The sequence below is a fragment of the Bos indicus genome, chromosome 5 (genome assembly GCF_029378745.1).
Source record: "Bos indicus isolate NIAB-ARS_2022 breed Sahiwal x Tharparkar chromosome 5, NIAB-ARS_B.indTharparkar_mat_pri_1.0, whole genome shotgun sequence".
In the NCBI taxonomy this organism is placed as follows: domain Eukaryota; kingdom Metazoa; phylum Chordata; class Mammalia; order Artiodactyla; family Bovidae; genus Bos; species Bos indicus.
In genome coordinates, this window is record NC_091764.1 from 62,958,993 (window position 1) to 62,979,709 (window position 20,717).

General features: G+C 43.6%; 1 protein-coding gene across 14 annotated transcripts in view; it reads right to left on the reverse strand.

Annotated features, from left to right (window-relative positions):
• ANKS1B (ankyrin repeat and sterile alpha motif domain containing 1B) overlaps nucleotides 1–20,717 on the reverse strand; it is a 1,154,742-nt gene that overhangs the window by 44,482 nt on the left and 1,089,543 nt on the right. For all 14 annotated transcript variants that reach the window (XM_019961140.2, XM_070789581.1, XM_070789585.1 and 11 more), the window contains 2 exons: nucleotides 8,282–8,293; nucleotides 7,312–7,398 (listed from right to left, as the gene is read on the reverse strand). In XM_019961140.2, the coding sequence (XP_019816699.2) occupies nucleotides 7,312–7,398; nucleotides 8,282–8,293 (99 nt within the window). The remainder of the gene's footprint in view (nucleotides 1–7,311; nucleotides 7,399–8,281; nucleotides 8,294–20,717) is intronic.

Below are 20,717 nucleotides of genomic sequence, written 5' to 3' on the forward strand. Positions count from 1 at the left end.
CATGTGAATGTATGGCTGAGTCCCTTTGCTGTCCACCTGAAACTATCACAACACGGTTCATCAGCTATACTCCAATACAAAATAAAACATTTAATAGAAATAAATAAATAAATCTAAGTTGGCTGAAAAAAATTGCAAAAAAAAAAAAAACCCCACCCCAAAACAGTCGAGAGAGCCAACTGGCCCTCTCTGCCATGAGGACACAGCAGGAAGATGGCTGTTTATGAAGCAGCAAATGGAGGCTTTCATCAGATACTGTATCTGTTGCTGACTTAATTTTGGACTTTCCAGCCTCTGAAATTGTGAGAAATAAATATTTGTGGTTTAAGCAACCCCATCTATGGTAATTTATTACAGCACTAAGACACTTTTCCTCTTTCTTGACTTTCCCTCCCAATTTTCTGAAACCCATCCCCACAACCACTCCTGCCCTCCACTCCCTCACTTCTCTCATCCCCAGGAGCCCAGGACTGTCTCTTAACTCTGAGGCCCTGCCCTCCTCCATGCTGCTCCATGTTCCAAAATCAGCCTCTTCACCTACTGCTGAAACTTTTATTCCTCTGTTCTCATGGTCTAAACCAGAGGAAAGGCAGGCTAATAAAAATGTTCTATAATCAGTTAATAGCTCATGTTACTGGCCTTTAATCATCCTAATTGGCAGTTGAAAAATATGCTTATAAATGAATTCATACTGATGGACTGGCTGGGGAGGTATCTTGAACAGAACTTCCTGATAGGTTGGTGGTGCTGGAATGTGGACAGGACCTGGGATCTCACAACTGATGTAACCGAGCAGGACTCACTGCTGATGTAACCGAGTGAGGCCTTTTCAGGACAGATCCCGCTCCCACATGCTCTCAGAAGTACCCAGATAATAGTAGCTCATGCCTGAGTTTTTCAGATGCTAAAAAACCACCACCATGCATGCATGCTTAGTTGCTTCAGTCATGCTGGACTCTTTGCGACCCCATGGACTGTAGCCCAACAGGCTCCTTTGTCCATGGGATTCTCCAGGCAAGAATACTGGAGTGGGTTGCCTTTCTCCAGGGGATCTTTTTGACCTAGGGATCGAACCCACATGTCTTGTGTCTCCTGCATCAGCAGGCGAGTTCTTTTGTACTAGCACTTGGGAAGAAATGAACTACTTGATGATCAAGAGCGCACAGCCACCAGGCCACCTGGCGCCTAAGGGTTGATCACCATCAACCAGTCAAGAGAACTATGCACGAGCTGATCACATACCTGGGGACACCAGTCCCTCACTTGGTCTTTAAAAATGCTCTGCTGAAAAAACTAAAAAAAGGTGTGGTGGTTCTTTATTTATTTTTTTTAAATGCTTTGCTGAAACCCTCCAGGGAGTTTGGGTATGGGCATGGGCCACCCATTCTCCTTGCCTGGCCCTGCAATAAACATCTCTCTGCTTCACACGCTGACACTGGGAGTGTTTAGCCTCACTGTGTGTCAGGCACACAAACCTACATGTGGGGACACTGAGCTCAATGCTGCCATCACTGCATCACCTTTGTAGAATGGCAAGGCCAGGTCTCCATGTGTATGATGATTCTGAGACTCAGGAATAGTCCTGGCCTACAGACTACACCACAGCTGTGGATGGAATGGAGGCTGCATGTGCTATAAACAACTTGTTTAGGCAAAAGTCCTAAATTAATCTATGCCTAAAAAAATAGCATAAGCCCCACCTGAGGCTGACATTCAAAACAAACAAACCCAGGCACTGAGTTATTCCTAATTTAGCTGGATGGGAAGACTGAGAAGGGGGTCAGAGCAGGAAGGCAAAATGCAACCCAATCTTGGTCAAGTGCTGGATGTGGGGACTGTGTCACCTCTTAGAAGGCCCTGCTGATCTGAAGACGGGTTTGGAACTAAGCAGTTGTAGTCTTCTTGGTGGAAAGCCACGCTAGAGCTACCTTGGGCTACGGAGCACCAGAAAGCTGGTGTGATTTATCTGTAACATTTTAGTATAAATCTATTCCAAGTCCCATTTTTAGTTCAATGTCATTTTCGCTTCTTCCTTTTCAAATAGAGTTTAATTATTCAATTTGTTTCCTATGTTGGTAGGTAATAAACTCATGAGTTGATAACCAGGTACCTAGCCTTCTCCATGAACTCAGCCACAGCTATTTCTTCATGAGAGTAAAAGGAAAGAAGTGTTTTGCTGGAAGGTTCACCTTTTACCTAGTCAAATGCAAGCAAATAGGAATGGAAGTGTAAATTAAGCATCCATTGCACTTCAAACGAATTGGTAGAAGGAGCTGTGGAAACAGAAAAAAGTAACAGAAAAAAGCATTAGGTTAGGGAATGGGAAAGTCAAGTTTTAGTCCTTCTCAGTGACCAGTTGGTTGTGTCACTGCAGGGCAGTCACTTGGAAAAGGGTCTGAGGCCTTTGGTTACTCTTCATGTCCGGAGAAGTCCAAACACCCCCTCTATGTGACCAGGGCAGGGTTACAGAGATGTGGTGGTCGGGAGGGAACAGTTTAAGAATCAAGAACAACGAAAACATCAAACATAAACAATAAGCTGTGACTTCTGCTTGTGTCTCAGTACAGGCTTAGTGGTCACAGCACCTCAAATTGTGAGGTCTTCCTAGATGTCTACAAATCACAAGTCCTTCACTTCAAGTCAGAGTGGCTCCCTGTAGACAATGCTTCCCAGGGGAGGAACCTGTGGTGCAAACTGGAAGCAGGACCTGGAGTGCATCAGCCTGCTCCTTGCCTGCTGTGGGCATTAACCAGAGGCTGGCCTTTGCACAGGACCAAGTGGCATACACGATGCCCTGCAGACACTGCTGATGAGCACAGCTCCCTTCACACCACAACCCGAGCACAACCCTTCAGCGGTGGCTCCTCCACACCCCCTGAAACCAGGCCTTCAGCCCTGGCTGGCAGTGTCTCTCAGCCGTCCTCAGACAAACTCTACCAGCGCAGCTCTTCACTGTTTCCTACCTTCTAACACAAGCTCTCTGCTCTGGTTTCTCACACACTAACTCCTAGGCCACGGCCCTGAGTCACCCACCATCCACCCTCAGATTGAAGCAGATCAGCTACACCTTAGGATGCTGGGATGGGGACCCTGTGTAGCCACCAGTGTTGAAATCAATGTCCCCAAATTCCTGAAAAAGCCAGCCAAGTGCTTTTTAACTAGTTTTAAAATTACCCAGACTCACCAGTTTTCTTTTGTGATTGCCAAAAAGAGATATGAAATTGGAATGTAATATATTATCTTAAAGGTCATAGAGAGTTTGGCTTCACCTGCCACCAACATATGCATCTGCCTTTGCTCTGGATTTTGAGAAGAGGCTGAGGACCACACTGTGAGGACTTGAAAGACACATGGGCTTTCTTCATCTAGTGTCTTTATTCATGCAATTATCTTTGGCATATCTTCCAGTGCTTAGATGTCCAGGTAGTCCTTAGTGGGGAGAGCTCTATGAGTAACTCATCTAAGTACGGGTGACTAGAGCAGAAGCATCCTCTCAAAGTCTAGGATCAAGATCTACGGCCACTAATGTGTCCATAAGGTAAAGGCCACAGAGCCAATAGTGCTCCCTCCTTCCTCTGATGGTGGAGAGAGCGTTAGAGAGGATGCTATTATCATAGATGCACTCAGTCATGCCACCAGCTTCATGGGACAACAGTCTTAAGACTCTGGAAACGTCTCAGGGCAAATACAACTTGTTTAGAAAATGTCAGAATCCAAGCCTGCTAATAACATTGTTAATCTAAGAGACTGTTAAACCCATATGCTGAAAATATACTGCCTTTCATGATTTTCAAGTGCAAATGGGGTAGAGGCAACTGCTCCAGGTTAAAAAAATGCCAAAGACTTTCTTGAAGTTTAGATACACTGAAAACAATGGTATCATAAGAATTCCATAAAGTTTTGAAACTTTAAAGACCAATTGACTATAACCTAGGGCTAAAGGAAGCGACTAAAATTGCTTCTAAGAAATGAAAAAGCAAATCAATTGGGATTTTTCTGATCAGGCTCCCCACAACTGTAATCCGATAATGGTAACTATACAAAAAAAATCTTCACGACCCAGATAATCACGATGGTGTGATCACTGACCTAGAGCCAGACATCCTGGAATGTGAAGTCAAGTGGGCCTTAGAAAGCATCACTACGAACAAGGCTAGTGGAGGTGATGGAATTCCAGTGGAGCTATTTCAAATCCTGAAAGATGATGCTGTGAAAGTGCTGCACTCAATATGCCAACAAATTTGGAAAACTCAGCAGTGGCCACAGGACTGGAAAAGGTCAGTTTTCATTCCAGTCCCAAAGAAAGGCAATGCCAAAGAATGCTCAAACTACTGCACAATTGCACTCATCTCACATGCTAGTAAAGTAATGCTCAAAAATCTCCAAGCCAGGCTTCAGCAATACGTGAACCGTGAACTTCCTGATGTTCAAGCTGGTTTTAGAAAAGGCAGAGGAACCAGAGATCAAATTGCCAATATCCGCTGGATCATGAAAAAAGCAAGAGAGTTCCAGAAAAACATCTATTTCTGCTTTATTGACTATGCCAAAGCCTTTGACTTTGTGGATCACAATAAACTGTGGAAAATACTGAAAGAGATGGGAATACCAGACCACCTGATCTGCCTCTTGAGAAATCTGTATGCAGGTAAGGAAGCAACAGTTAGAACTGGAAATGGAACAACAGACTGGTTCCAAATAGGAAAAGGAGTAGGTCAAGGCTGTATATTATCACCCTGCTTATTTAACTTATATGCAGAGTACATCATGAGAAACGCTAGACTGGAAGAAACACAAGCTGGAATCAAGATTGCCGGGAGAAATATCAATAACCTCAGATATGCAGATGACACCACCCTTATGGCAGAAAGTGAAGAGGAACTCAAAAGCCTCTTGATGAAAGTGAAAGTGGAGAGTGAAAAAGTTGGCTTAAAGCTCAACATTCAGAAAACGAAGATCATGGCATCCGGTCCCATCACTTCATGGGAGATAGATGGGGAAACAGTGGAAACAGTGTCAGACTTTATTTCTGGGGGCTCCAAAATCACTGCAGATGGTGACTGCAGCCATGAAATTAGAAGACGCTTACTCCTTGGAAGGAAAGTTATGACCAACCTAGATAGCATATTGAAAGGCAGAGACATTACTTTGCCAACAAAGGTTCATTTAGTCAAGGCTATGGTTTTCCCTGTGGTCATGTATGGATGTGAGAGTTGGACTGTGAAGAAGGCTGAGCGCCGAAGAATTGATGCTTTTGAACTGTGGTGTTGGAGAAGACTCTTGAGAGTCCCTTGGACTGCAAGGAGAGCCAACCAATCCATTCTGAAGGAGATCAGCCCTGGGATTTCTTTGGAGGGAATGATGCTGAAGCTGAAACTCCAGTACTTTGGCCACCTCATGCGAAGAGTTGACTCATTGGAAAAGACTCTGATGCTGGGAGGGATTGGGGGCAGGAGGAGAAGGGGATGACAGAGGATGAGATGGCTGGATGGCATCACTGACTCGATGGACGTGAGTCTGAGTGAACTCCGGGAGTTGGTGATGGACAGGGAGGCCTGGCGTGCTGCAATTCATGAGGTCGCAAAGAGTTGGACACGACTGAGCGACTTAACTCAACTGAATGGTAACTGAACTGACTCATTGGAAAAGATCCTGATGCTGGGAAAGATTGAGGGCAGGAGAAGAAGGGGACGACAGAGGATGAGATGGTTGGATGGCAACGCCGACTCAATGGACACGGGTTTGGGTGGACTCCAGGAGTTGGTGATGGACAGGGAGGCCTGGTGTGCTGCAGTTTTGGGGTTGCAAGGCATTTGACATGACTGAGCGACTGAACTGAACTGAATGGTAACTATCAATGACATATTGCCAGGTTGAAGCCATCATCCACCTAAGGCATCTGACTCTGAGTGTGCTCTGGACATCATTGGCTAGCTTGAGTAGGCTGCATTATCAGCTTTCTGCCTGGGTTTCAGGACTGCTTCTAAAACTGGGAGGTTGTTCTCCTCAGTAGACTTGGGGAGCTTGGGCTTATCTGACCACTGACACAGCAGTCTTCTTCATTACAGAAAACAAACTGGGAAGGCTTTCAGTGCGTGAAAGCCATTGAATCTGGGGATTCACATAGTCAGGCTTATTACAGTCAAGAGTCATTGGCTACAGGATGTTTCCCTGAATCTAAATCCAGGTGCCCTGGTCATAAATTTCCATCATTTAAATTCATCTGATTCATGACTTCTGCTTCCTTTCCCCAGAATGGAGTGGGTCCAACCGGGAGGACTGGGTAGGCAGTCCAGAAAACAAACAGTGTTCACCAATGGGGATCACCTCATTTCCCCAATTTCTATACTTTATTGGTTGGAAGGATGGAAGACTAAAATGCAGGGACATGTGGGGGTTTGGGAGGAAAAGCCAGTCAGGTTTGAGTTTCTGGAGGGTGAGAGTGGTCACACCCGCATTTTCTAGTTTAGCACCTGCACTCCGTCATCTTTGCCAAGAAAGGACACTTTTGAAGTAAAATGTAACCTGTTTGTCTGCACTTGACCTTGGAGCCCATGAACCATTCTCCCAGTGAGTTCAAGGTCATAGCATGGTCACAGCATGGCCTGAGCTTTTCGGATGGCGCCTCTTAAGAAAACAATGCAGTTGAAACCCTCTCTTCCATCTCAATAGTTGAGAATGAAATGCAATTATACGATGTAAAAGCCAGAGCGTGTGTTCCCTGTGTCAGGTATTCATTACATACATCAAAAGAAAGCACAGGCCTATCTCTGGAGAAAGGGAGAAACAAACACTCTAGTCTGTTGCCTAGTGACACTTCCTCTGACGGAGGAATGAACACTGATGCGTTTTCACTCTAGACACGATTTTTCCTGTTTTAATGTTCCCTGGACCCAAAGGGATATCGTCAGATCCTGAACAGCACAGTCTATGAGGGAAGGTACCTTGGAAAGGTGAATGCAAGATATGTGTAGAAATCCTGGATCAGGCCTCCAGATGCAAGGTGCCCCTGTGTGTGTGTGTGTGTGTGTGTGTGTGTGTGTATCTACAGCTGTGTTTAGGGAGCATGGAGGTGGGGGTTGGGGAGTGATTAAAATGGGGGATGATGGGACTTCCCTGGTGGTCCAGTGATTAAGACTCCAGTGGTTAAGACTTAAACTCAGGTTTGATCCCTGCTTGGGGAACTAAGATCCCACATGCCACATGATGTGGCCAAAACATTAAGAAAAATTAAATAAAATGGGGATGTTAAGTATGATGGGAAGCAAAGGATTTTAGATCATTTACTCGGGACTGTAGAGGTATGGTACCCACCTTATTTGTTGCATCAATAAATTTGACTCCTTTATACGAGACAGAAAGGATGATAGTAGGGACCTTCTTCATTTGCTCTGTAGACTTCTGAAATTAAAATTAGAAAGCTGTTAGAGCAGTTTGTGTTGCATGGCAACTGTAGCACATAATTTTTTCTCTTGAAAGATAAAAATAAGCTCAAGTTAAAAACAACACCACCACCACACACACACCAAACATACTCTAATTTAAATGTATGTCTCTCTTCTCTTGGGCTCAGCTCTGGTTTAGGTTTCTAAAGTATCTGTCTTGCACTTGAGGATCTAAATAAAGCTTTTCTGCTGCTTCATGTGGGTGAAGGAATACTGCCTTTTTGTGACACCAAGAGGAGAAACAAACAGCTCCGTCCCCTACTGCGATTTCAAGCGACATTCTTTTGAAGAGAGTTAAGCCATGTCAGATGGAACTCCGAGGGTGAGTTTAGCATGAACAAAATACATGCCACCTCTCCCTGTTTCTTCCCAGTCTCTTTCTTCAAGGTACAAGGCATGTCTGAATATATACTTAAAATCGGGATTTAGAATACATCATTGTGAATTTTTCTTGCACCTGGCCAAATCTGTAAAAGCTGGTAGCATATTTGCAGCAGAATTGCTTGTGGCCACATAGGATATAATACCACTCCATGATGCTCGATCCCTCTGGGAGCAGGCTGTATTTTGAGCCATGGTAAAATCGGACAGTCCAGGTAACCTACTTCATCATTTAGAGGTGAGGGTAATCCCTTAGGCTAAAGTTCTTATGCTAGATGTCCATAATGGCTGAATCTTCAAAAAGTTTCTCTGTAATTTAGCATTTGCCTTTTCTGGTTAGTTTTATCATTCATCACAGGTCACCCGAATCACAGGTCACCTGCATCACAGGTCACCCGCATTACAGTTCCTGCTGTGGACACTCCTAATAATCACATTAAACATCAAGAAGAACTTACCTGACAGTTAGCCTGATGGATTTTCCAGACAAGACAGGTGAGAACATAATAGGAGAGAAAATACATAAAAAGGTGAGAGGAAACAATTTCAGTAATTCACCAACAACACAGACTCATTAGATAGTAAAGAGAACAGGCTCTATAGATACATGTTGATGCAGTACAACTGTTATTTTACAGAAACTGCTGCAGGCTTTTCCAGACCCTGTCTCTCCTTTGTTTTTACTGTTTTCTCATTGTTCTGTTTACTGCATTGCACAGTCTTATTATGACTGACACGCACGAGCCTTCTGCTTTGAGCATTCCAGGACCAGCTGTCTTATGTACATTAAGGGAATTGAGGGAAAATATGAACTTTCTTGATTTCTTCATTTATATTACCCGTTTTTCATTTATAAACTCTGAAATGTGACCAGAATGAAAGAAGATCCGATAGGCTGAATACAACTCATTGAACTCCGTAATGATAATTACATTTCATCTTTCACTTGAGCCATGGAAAAGGTGTTTCACATTTTCCTGGTTGTTTTGACACACTTTTTGAGAGCTACTATATCTGCATCAGAGATAAAGAAAATTGATTACTGAGAGTATTACTATGTAATATTAAGTGTTTCATTCAGTACAGAAAAAAAGCAGAGCCTGTGAAGTGCTTTTTAACTAGTTTTAAAATTACCCAGACTCACCAGTTTTCTTTTGTGATTGCCAAAAAGAGATATGAAATTGGAATGTAAGGTTAGATACTTTTATTTTTGAATACTTTATCCAACCAGCTCTTAGAAACGTACAAGATAAATTGAAGGCTAGAAGAAATAACATGCAGCATCTGACTGGAAGGTAAAACCGTGGGCTGAATTCTGTAAAGAGAGAGGCTGTGGCAGGAACAGGCAGCACTTTGGTGGCCTGAATGTGTGTGTGAAGGGACGGAATGTATGGTGGACTGAACGTGTGCATACACGTGAAGAATTCCTTGCAAAGAGTAACAATGGGTTCCAACAAATCACCTTGCCCATCTCTTGTGAATACACTCTTGTGGACAGATATCTGTGACATGAAATAGTATTAACATACACCTAACATATGGAGAACGAAATGGCAACCCACTCCAGTATTCTTGCCTGGAGACTTTCAGGGACAGAGAAGCCTAGTGGGCTACAGTCCATAGGGTCGCAGAGCGTCGGACACAACTGAGCAACTAACACACACATGTTCCCCTAACATAAGGTTAAAATGCCAACATGTTATGTAGTGTTAAGAAACCCCATCCCAAAGAAAAAAGAAAAGCCATCTGTTATTCATTCTGCAACTGAGTGGATATTAAGTGGCCCACAAGCTGGAGAAATGCAGTCTACTTTGGAGGATGTCACAGAGACCTCAGATCGTGTGCAGACTTCACTCTGCTGAATGCGGCTGTCTAGTGCTATTTGAGATGGATTCTGAGCTGCGTCTGGGCTCTGCAGTAAGGAGGGTTGGGAACAACGTCTGCCGTGGACAGGGAGAGACATATCACCATTCCTGGCTTGAGCGCAGCTACAACACAAATGTTGACAAATGTGACAGAGATGTGAACAGAGTCCTTCCAGACTGCTGGGCAGGAAGAGCCTCACTCTGGTGAGGGAGTGGGCAAGTCTTCATCCATTCAACCAGCTGCCTCCTGAGCCAGGTGACTGACCTGGCTCTTCAAGGATGGATAGGATTCTCCAGGTGGCAGAAGAGGACTAAAGAGGCCGTTTTAGCAGCAGAATCAACATACAAATGCACACATCTGGAAATGAGAAATAATATGGTGGGTTTGGATAACTGGTGGGAGATTAGGATGGTATAGTAGGTTTGGATGGTTGTAACTTACTCTGCCAACCTAGGATCCATTGGATGCTTTCAAGTAGGGAGTGACTTGATCAGGTCTGTGTTGCAGAAAGATAGCTACAGTGGGTTGTATGGACTGAAACAGCTAGAGGCTGAACGTGGGGAGGCAGGAAGGTATAAATTCAAACCAGAGTCCTACGCCCCCAAGTTGAGGTAGATGCTCTGGAGAATGGAAGGGAAGCTGCCATTCTGATGAGGAAGAATCAAGAGGATCTTCTGACTGGTCCACATGGTGAGCGGTAGGATGCTGAGGACTAAGAGGCCATTAGCTGAGATAAGGACCACTAGAGCGGACTGCGCTTTTGCAAGAAACCTTTCTGAATCCGATTATCACCTTGATAATCTGGCAGAGATGTCCAGCAGGAAACCGGACATAAGAATTAGATCTGGAAATCCAAACAGAGAGGGGGTGACCGAGGAAATAGGAGCAGACAAAGTGGCTCAGAGTGAACTAGAGGAGGGCTAAGAATCACCTTGCAGGGGATGGTTAATACTTAAGAAGTTAAGTATTAATGAAGAAATGGGGAAGAAAGTAGAGTCGATGAAGGAACCTGAAACAAAGTTGGAAGAAGCCTGACAGCAGGATCATGAAGTCAAGAGAAGATTCCTTAGACAGTGGGAGCAGTGCCCGATGTCAAGAGGACTAAAAAGGCCTACAAATGTGTGCCCAGTGCAGTGGCAGGCACACACAGGCACGGTTGCTACTTTTACTGGGTTTCCTGGCTGAAAGCCCCAGCTTGGGAAAACAGAAAAATCTGTTGCTGATTTTACCAAAAGGGGCTTCAGAAGGAGAACGGTGGCAGCAGACACAGAAAACCTCAACGGTGCAATGAATCAAGAATCCGTGCTTTCCTAACCGGAGGCCACAATGGGGTTCCAGTGCTGCAGGCTACACGCAGGCCTAGGAGGGCTGGTGTGGGGTGGCTGCATGTTGTGGCCCAAACTGTACTTCTCTTCCCACTGAGTCAAGACAAGACGACGATGGATCCGGCCAGGGAGGGGCTGTGGGAGGTCTTCAGGGTAATCACCTCCTTTAAGGCATTTCTATTCTGTACAAGAGATACAGATCCAATCTCTTTCTAGAGGATTTTCTGATGGTGTACTTTACAGAGCTTTAAAGAGGTCTATTCACACATGATTTTAATGAAAGATGAAAATGCAGAGAAAGAAGGTAAATATACTGAGTCTTCACTGGCTAATCAGGGAGGCAAGAAATCCAATAAGCGCTTCATTTTATGAAGGCTTTTCAGATATTAAAATGTGAGCTCAGGGCTTCCCCGGTGGCTCCTGCCTGCCAACGCAGGAGACATGGGTTCAGTCCCTGATCTGGGTAGATCCCACCTGCCATGGAGCAACTACGCCTGTGGCCACAATGACTGAGCCAGTGCTCCTCAAGTCCACGTGCCTTATTGTGCTCTGCAACAAGAGAAGCCACTGCAAGCAGCAGCTCATGCACCACAACTAGAGCAGTGAAGATGCAGCACAGCCAAAAATGAGTAAACGAATAAAATTACAAAAAGAGAAGGTGAGCCTGGAGCCTCAGCCCGACCCCAAGAAGCCGAAGTCCCTTCCTCCCCAGCTTCTCTTTCAGTGTTGTAACCATCTCCCACCCCACCACCCCCCATCCAGGGTCGAAGGCACCTAGTCCGGACAACACTGCTCGAATTACAAAGCACTTGGTCTCAGGCAACTTGGTTCCTATGACCTAGCTGCATGCTTTGCTGTGTTTCTGGATGAATACTCCCAGAGGTGTATATTAAAAATTGAAGCCTTATTTATTTGTATAAATAGACTTCTCTTTTTCAGGCCCATTTCCTCAGTAAAATGCTCAGGGCAAACTTTCTTTTGTGGTTCCCTTTTGTTTCCAGTTGCCTTTTTCACCATGCCACACTCTAGGTGGAATTTCTAAGGTTTCTCAGAGTCTTCAAATCCCCACCAGCTTCATGTGTATGTGTGTGTTTTAGTCGCTCGGTCACGTCCAACTCTGCAACCCCATGGACTCCTCTGGGGGTCTGCCAGGCTCCTCTGTCCATAGGATTCTCCAGGAGAGAATACTGGAGTGGGTTGCCAGTCCCTTCCCCAGAGGATTTTCCCGACTCAGGGATCGAACCTGGGTCTCGTGCATTACAGGTAGATTCTTTACCCTCTGAGCCTCTAGGGAAACCCTCAGCTTCACAGGGGAGACTAATGTGTAACGAGGACCTCTGCCTACCTAATGAGCTGTATGCTCATGGGTAATGCCCCAGATTAACTTCACTTTTGCAGCATCCTGCTCTCCCACTGAAAGCTGAAAGAATATAGTGATATTTCATTGTATTTTCTTCACAATTTCCCCAATTATCATCCTTTTATTCTTTCAAGGGAAACAGTATTTAGTTATATACAGATGTTACCTTTCTGAAACCTATAATAAAATGCAAGTACTGAATCAATTCAAAGCCAGTCCTTTCTTTAGCACTTGGGTTTATATTGTTTTTAAGCATCACACAGAACAGGGATCATAATTTCCTATCTGGGGGCAGGCCCCTGTAATACTGTTTGTAATAGAAAAAGTAACTGAACACTCTTACAGCATTTTTTTCTTTAAAGAGGGATTTTTGGATTCACCAAGGAAAGTAGTAACAACCATCTTTAATTTTTTTTCAAATACTTTTCATTTCCTTTTAAAGTACAAATTATGAACTGTTTGGAATATTTGTATCAAGTCAGAAATTGCCATTGAGCTTTTCTAGCCTTACACCCCCAAAATAGTTTCTTATTTTCTAATGCAGAATCAACAGTGTGAGAACATATTTTTTTGCAATACAGGGGCCCTTGGATCCCAGAGCAGAGCTTCCCAGGTGGCAGTAGTGGTAAGTGCTTGCCAATGCAGGAGACATAAGAGACCTGGGTTCAATCCCTGGGTCGGGATGATCCTCTGGAGAAGGAAACGGCAACGCACTCCAGTATTCTTGCCTGAGAATCCCATGGACAGAGGAGACTGGCAGGCTTTAGTCCATGGGGTTGCAAAGAGTTGGACACAACTGAAGTGACTTAGCACACATGGATCTCAAAGCAGGACTTTCATGGGTAAATGAGAGCAAAGAAGTTTAGAGCTGAGACTAGAAGCACTTCAGTTGTGAGCTGCAATGTGAGGTTTGGGTCCAGAGTGACATTTATGCTCCTAATAGGAATCAATTGTGCCCCAGAGTCAGTACAGAGTGAAGAGCCCACAGGGAGGGTATCACTGACCCCTCATTCTTACAAAACCCGATCACTGCCAGGGGGTGTTTTAAGCACAGGCTGGCACAGATTTCTCGATGGTCTACGGCCATCCAACTCATAGCATATATTAACCTACACACAGCTACCCTGAGAATGCTTTCTAGTGAGATAGCCAGTGCTGAGTCATAACTATTACTTTTGCCATATAATACTTCCCTTATTTCAACGCTTAATTATTATATTTAGTTTCAGCAAGTAAATTAAAACAGGATCAAACTTTTATGTTTGGGAGCCCCAAGTGACTCTCAAACAATTAAAAAACCACACCAAACAAGCAATATTGTGGCGATTTTTGTATTTGGCAGAACCAGCTAAGTTGCAGGGAGTGTTAATAGAGAAAAAGCAGACTGCAAATTAGCCATCTGAAATGAACTCTTACCCTTCGAAGCTCAGTTTCAAGGTTACTTTCTGGGAAAAGCTCAGTTTTGGAGTCCCTTCCTGGTCAGTTTCTGGCCTCCTGGCCGAAGGGGCTGCTTTCCTCCCCTTTCCTTCCTTCGCGGTGGGGGTGGGGCTGTCTGCTTCCCTGTGAGGCCCGCCCCTTTCTGAGAGGCCCGCCCCCACCTTTCCAAATTTGTCCTACAACGACTAGCACATGGTCTCAGATGAAACTTAAGAAGGTGCCATTTTTTTTTTAAAGGTCAAAATGACTAAATACCAGCAATTTTACAGGAATTAATCTAAAAGCTGCTGAAATCTATGACTGTTAAAGGAATGAGCAAATGAATTAATGTAGTACAGCAATGAGTAGGAAGCCAGCTTTACAGAGAAGAATTGCAGTCCCAGCCTCTCAACACGTGGAGAGCTCAGAACACTTTGCAGAGAACCCAGATGCTCCAAAGAACTTGGGAGGAGAACCACGGATGTGATGAGAGATGCACCGAGACAGACTCCTCTGGGGTGGCAAACGCTTCACAGATCCCGTGATAGTTCAGCTTCAAGGAGAGGGTTAGGCCTTGGCAACAGGAAACTGGCTCCAACTGCCAGCACCAAGATAAGAAGGAAAGCCTCTTTGAGAGGGCAGAAGAATCATTAGAGGCAAAGCTGAGAAGTTTCCCCCTCTGCTTTTTAATCATAGTGTCACTCTCATCTGTTCCTAATGACTTCGGGGTAAGTCTCACTTGGCCGGGAAATGAGGGTATAAATGACCTCACAAGGGCTTTTCTGGTCACAAGGACTCTGACCCAAAGGCTCAGCGAATATAGAGCCTAAGTAAGGCCACGTGACCGGAACAGACAGTGCAGCAAGCAGCAGCCATTTAAACCAGTCCTCTTGCCTAAGATTCGGCTATTGTGTGTACTGTCAGAGTAAAGAACATGGCCTGGCCGAGTCTGCAGGGCACAAAGCAATGCCCTCGATCTCTTGTTGCTCCAGCCCTGGCTGGTTTCCAGGCACTGTGGCACAGTGTTCTACCAGGACAGTCTGTCTACACGGCAGCCTTACTGGTTGCTCATGGACCAATGCAGTGGTTCTCAAACTTGAGAGCATCTGAATCCCATGGAGTGCTTGGTAAATAACAGACTGTTAGATGCCACCCCTAGAGTTTCTGGTTCCAGAAGTGCTGTAGGCCAAGTGTTTGTACTTCCTACCCCCAAATTCATTCACTGAATCCTAATGCCCAACTGGTGGTATTAGGAGGTGGGGCCTTTATAGGATTGCAAGCTCATGAGTGTGGAGCCCTCAGGAAAGGGACTCTGTGCACGTGTGTGTGCTCGGCTGTGGCCAACTCTTTGTGATTGTAGCCTGCCCAGCTCCTCTGTCCATGGGATTCTCTAGGCAAGAACACTGGAGCAGGTTGCCATGCCCTCCTCCAGGAGATCTTCCCGACCCAGGAACTGAACATGTGTCTCTTGCATCTCCTGCCTTGGCAGGCAGATTCTTTACCACTGAGCCACCTGGGAAGCCCCCAGGAATGGAATTATTATGTTTATAAAAGAGACCTGAGAGCTCCCTTGCCTCTCCTGTCAAGGGGGCAGGGTGAAAAGCTGGCCGTCTATGAACCAGGAAAAGTTCCTTTGCCAGACACCAAACCTGCCAGAGCCTTGATCTTGGACTTCTCAGCTTCCAGAACTATGAGAAATAAATTCCTCGCAGTTTTTGTTATAGTGGCACTAAAAGACTGAGACAGTAAGTCAGTGGTGGAGCCCAAGAGTCTGCATTTCTAAGTTTCCAGATGCTGCTAATGCTGCCAGTTTGGGGACCACACTGAGAATTTCTGCTCTAAAAATACAGTTGATCAATTTGATTGAAAGTCACTGTCAGAACTGTTCTCTGCTGCCATGAATACAAAGTTGTGCTGCAACTTACATTAATTCAGAGAGACGTTAATTTATCAAAACACGCTATTTCCACTTGACAAGTGATTTCCAAAAATCCTTAGTTAGCACTTAGCTGAAGATCTTGGTCTTCAGAACAATTAACAAGTATTATTTAATTTGGCCATGGTTCCTCAGGGACTGTGAAAGTATAATAAAACATTATGCACATAAAATAAAGGGTTCGGGTCCTAAAGACAGATTCTAGAGTTATATCTGGAATAGATGTTGACCAGATAGAGCTGATAGGCCCAGGGGTCATGGTGGAGATGTGTTTTCTCATAGAAATTCCCCATATGTGTGTGTGCTAAGTTGCTTCAGTAGTGTCTTATTCTTTAAGACCTTATGGACTGTAGCCCACCAGGCTCCACGGTCCATGGGATTCTCCAGGCAAGAATACTGGAGTGGGTTGCCATGCCCTCCTCCAAGAGATCTTCCCGACCCAGGGATTGAACCCGTGTCTCTTAAGTCTCCTGCATTGGCAGGCAGGTTCTTTACCATTAGTGCCACCAACGCACCCTCAACTGGGAACACATCCAACATATCCTGAGAGATGTGACAAGCAAACATCAATACATATTTGGAGACTGCTTCTCAGAGTATAAATTGGAACAATTTTTTTGTAAAGCAGTTTGGCAATACTTATCAAGAGTTTCAAAATGGGTATACTCTTTGACCTACTCATTCTACATTTAGTGGCTTATTCTAAAGACATAATCAGACCCGTTGCAATAGACTTAGGTTTATGGATATTATCCATAGTATTGGTTATAACTGGAAAAAAATGGAAATAAACTAATAATCAACCGGGGGAAATGGTTAAATAAGTTTAGTTCAGTTATGGATTGGAGTATTTTTCAATGGGCACAAATAATATTGGGGATGAATAGTTATTGGAATAAAAATGTTTCAAAATATATTTTAAAACAGATTAAAACAGTAGGCTCATAACATTTCCATTTTTTTGTAGAAAAGTGATGCTTATGAATGTATAATCAGTCTGGAAGATAACATACAAACAAGGTGTTAACAGGTGTTTACCACTGCGGGATGATAAAACTACATTTTTTTTTTTTAACTACAGTTGTTCTTATTTCTCTTTTCTGTATCTCTATTTGAAAGTTGACTAATAATGAATGTATATTGCTTTTGTAAGAAGCAAATGTAAGTTTAAAAAATTGAAACTTTCCAGGAAGATCCCACATGCCATGGAGCAACGAAGACCACGTGCCACAACTGCTGAGCCTGTGCTCTGGAGCCTGGACGCCACAACTTCTGAGGACCAAGGGCCCTACACAAGGCCCACAACAAGGGAAGCCGCCAGAATGAGGCGCTCTCACACCGCACCTAGAGACTAGCCCCCACACAGCACAGCTGGAGAAACTGCAGCAATGAAGACCCAGCACAGGCGAAAAATAAATAAAATTTTATATATATATATATATATATATACACATATATACATGACTTCTATTTGAGTATCTCCTAAGGAAAGAGGACTCTTAATTTAACATTTCCATCTGATTCGAAAGTCTACCTTTTTCAAGCTTTCCAGTTCATTTCTTTCCTTGCAAGTATAGGAAAAAAGATGGTCTTCACGCTTCAACCAAGGCACAGACAATTATTTGGGAATCCATATATTTGAAAATTCAACTTTAGAATTGCTTTCAGATTGAAAGTTTAGAAATCATATAAATTAAAGGGTACAGACTCAACAAGAAGCCTGAAGGGATTGTGAAACTAAGCCCTTTGGGAAGCAGAGGTTCCAAAGTCTAAACACACTGGAAGATTTGCTTATTGCTGACTTAAAAATAATTTTAAAATATTTCCATTCTTACATCAGAAAGGCTGGTTTCTACCTTATTGTAGTTGAGAACAGATATTTCCTTTTCTTTTTTTTTAGGGAAATTTCCTTGAACACATACACCGATGAACAATTCTAACCCTCAAATATGGGATTAGGGAAAGTCAGATTTCAGAGTACTAAATTGAATATAACGGCCTACCTCTTACAGGAGCAGATGTGTTCCTAATGGCATATTTAATTAGGGAAGTGAGAGTGCTATATATTACTGAAACATATACCCTGGGACAAAATTCAGGGTTGGGAAATAGGGTATGAGTAAGTCTAGGGAGGAAAATGGAATGGTGGAACCTCATGTGGTCAGAACAAATCCCTCATTTCACCAAACTCTGTACTTAGAATCTTTGAAGTGGCAGCTACTCATACCAAAGAGAATTGAAAGGCCAAAACAATCTATTGCTTTATAAAGTTCAGTCTGTGGACACATTATTTAAAAAAGGCAACTCCCAATCAGTTCAGAAACAAATTACCTCCCCTAAATATAAAATGAAAATTATATATAACATCCACAGTGCCCTTTTGTTTTTTTTTTCTCCCTTTTGGCAATGACCTTTAAAAATTGGACAGAAGAAATTTCCCTGGTGGTCCAGTGGCTAAGACTCCGTGCTCCCAGTGCAGGAGGCCTGCGTTCAATCCCTGGTCAAGGAACTAGTTCCCCCACCTCACAACTAAGGCCCGGTGCAGCCAGATAATGAAACGCTGCTGCTAAGTCGCTTCAGTCATGTCCGACTCTGCGACCCCATAGACCGCAGCCAACCAGGCTCCCCGGCCCTGGGCTTCTCCAGGCAATAAATATATTAAAAACAAACTGGACAGAAGAGTGCAGGGTTCCTAGGTGTTTGAATACTCTCTTTTATAGTGTGTATTAATGTACAGAAAACTGGGGCAAAGGCTGGGGCACTGGCATCAGAGGTGGGGAAAAACCAATGAAACATTCCAGAGCAAATCTAACCATCAATTTACTTATTTCTCAAACATTTGGAGGAAGAGGTCTACGTGTTTTAAGATTTTACTGAACTAGACCCTTCACAGGCATTCTTTTATGGAATCATCACGACCATCTCCTAAGGCAGCTATTACACAGCAGGCCTTGGGGATACAGTATACATGGTTCCTGCCTTCTATGGGCATGGGGCTGGGGCAGCCAGATGTTACGGAGTGTGATGTGAGGTGTGGCAGAGGCAAGGTTCCCTGCTCTCTGTGTAACATGTTAGGGGAGCACATATTCAGGACCACAGAGCCAGGATTCCTCTCAGGAGTCCTTTCAGAATGAAGCCTGTCTCTGAGCATACATTTAGCCGGAAAACCCAACCAGGAACATAAAGGCAGCACCAAATGAATGCGTTCAGAGATCTGTTACAGCTTCTCACGTATTACTAAGATAGGTCTTAAAATTTTAATTTTAAATAGACATGTCTGTAAAGCTGTCATGGGAAAGGAAATAAGCAGCCAAGCTGTACCACTGAAGTGCAAAATAATTCATAGAAATCATTCTTCCTAAGATAGTTTTGCAGGCTTTTATTTTTTAAAAAGGCAATTTTACTTTAAAAATGATCAGGGTTTCCTGCAAGTTTCTATTGATTCTTTCCCAATAAACACAATTTAAAAGGTAATTTTAAGATAAGAATTATTTAGGGTTTAGATCTGGGACGGGGGCTGTGGGAAACCTGATAAATGTGTGTGTCCGTGTGTGTGTGTGTGTGTTGAGTTGCTTCAGCTGGGTCTGACTCTATGAGCTGTCAGGCTCCTCTGACTATGGGATTATCCAGATAAGAATACTGGAGTGAGTTGCTGTGCTCTCTTCCGGGGAATCTTCCCAATCCAAGGATTGAACCCGTGTCTTTTCTGTCTCCTGCACTGGCAGGCAGGTTCTTTACCACCACTAGTTAACTATGCTATATTTTTAATTGAAATAATAGGTGTATAATAGAACACTAGGAGAGCAATGTAGAATTATCTTTATTTCAGGACTGAGGGGATCTTAGAGATGAATAAACAAGCTTAGATAAACTTAGAAATTAACCAGTTGTGACTATCAAACAAACACTCCAAGTGCTTCTGAGAAGGGAAAACTGTGCTTGGTTTCTGCTGCGGCAAAGTGAATGTGCTGAAGGAAGTGTCATGGAAAAAAAAAGTTACAGTTGATAAGTATGAAATTTAAAAAAATCTCCTAAAGTTTTTATGTTAGCACACTGGAATGTACCCCAAATTACTACATATGTCTGTACCTAAATGGTTTAATTTAGTTGGTACCGCTGGATCATCGAAAAAGCAAGAGAGTTTCAGAAAAAAATCTATTTCTGCTTTACTGACTGTGCCAAAGCCTTTGACTGTGTGGATCACAATAAACTGTGGAAAATTCTGAAAGAGATGGGAATACCAGACCTCTTGAGAAACCTATATGCAGGTCAGGAAGCAACAGTTAGAACTGGACATGGAATAACAGACTGGTTCCAAATAGGAAAAGGAGTACATCAAGAAGGCTGTATATCGTCACCCTGCTTATTTAACTTCTATGCAGAGTACATCATGAGAAATGCTGGGCTGGAAGAAGCACAAGCTGGAATCAAGATTGCCAGGAGAAATATCAATAACCTCAGATATGCAGATGACACCACCCTGATGGCAGAAAGTGAAGAGGAACTCAAAAGCCTGTTGATGAAAGTGAAAGAGGAGAGTAAAAAAGTTGGCTTAAAGCTCAACATTCAGAAAACGAAGATCATGGCATCTGGTCCCATCACTTCGTGGGAAATAGATGGGGAAACAGTGGAAACAGTGTCAGACTTTATTTTTGGGGGCTCCAAATCACTGCAGATGGTGACTGCAGTCATGAAATTAAAAGACGCTTACTCCTTGGAAGGAAAGTTATGACCAACCTAGATAGCATATTTAAAAGCAGAGATATTACTTTGCCAACAAAGGTCCGTCTAGTCAAGGCTGTGGTTTTTCCAGTGGTCATGTATGGATGTGAGAGTTGGACTGTGAAGAAAGTTGAGCGCTGAAGAATTGATGCTTTTGAACTGTGGTGTTGGAGAAGACTCTTGAGAGTCCCTTGGACTGCAAGAAGATCCAACCAGTCCAGCCTAAAGGATATCAGTCCTGGGTGTTTATTGGAAGGACTGATGCTGAG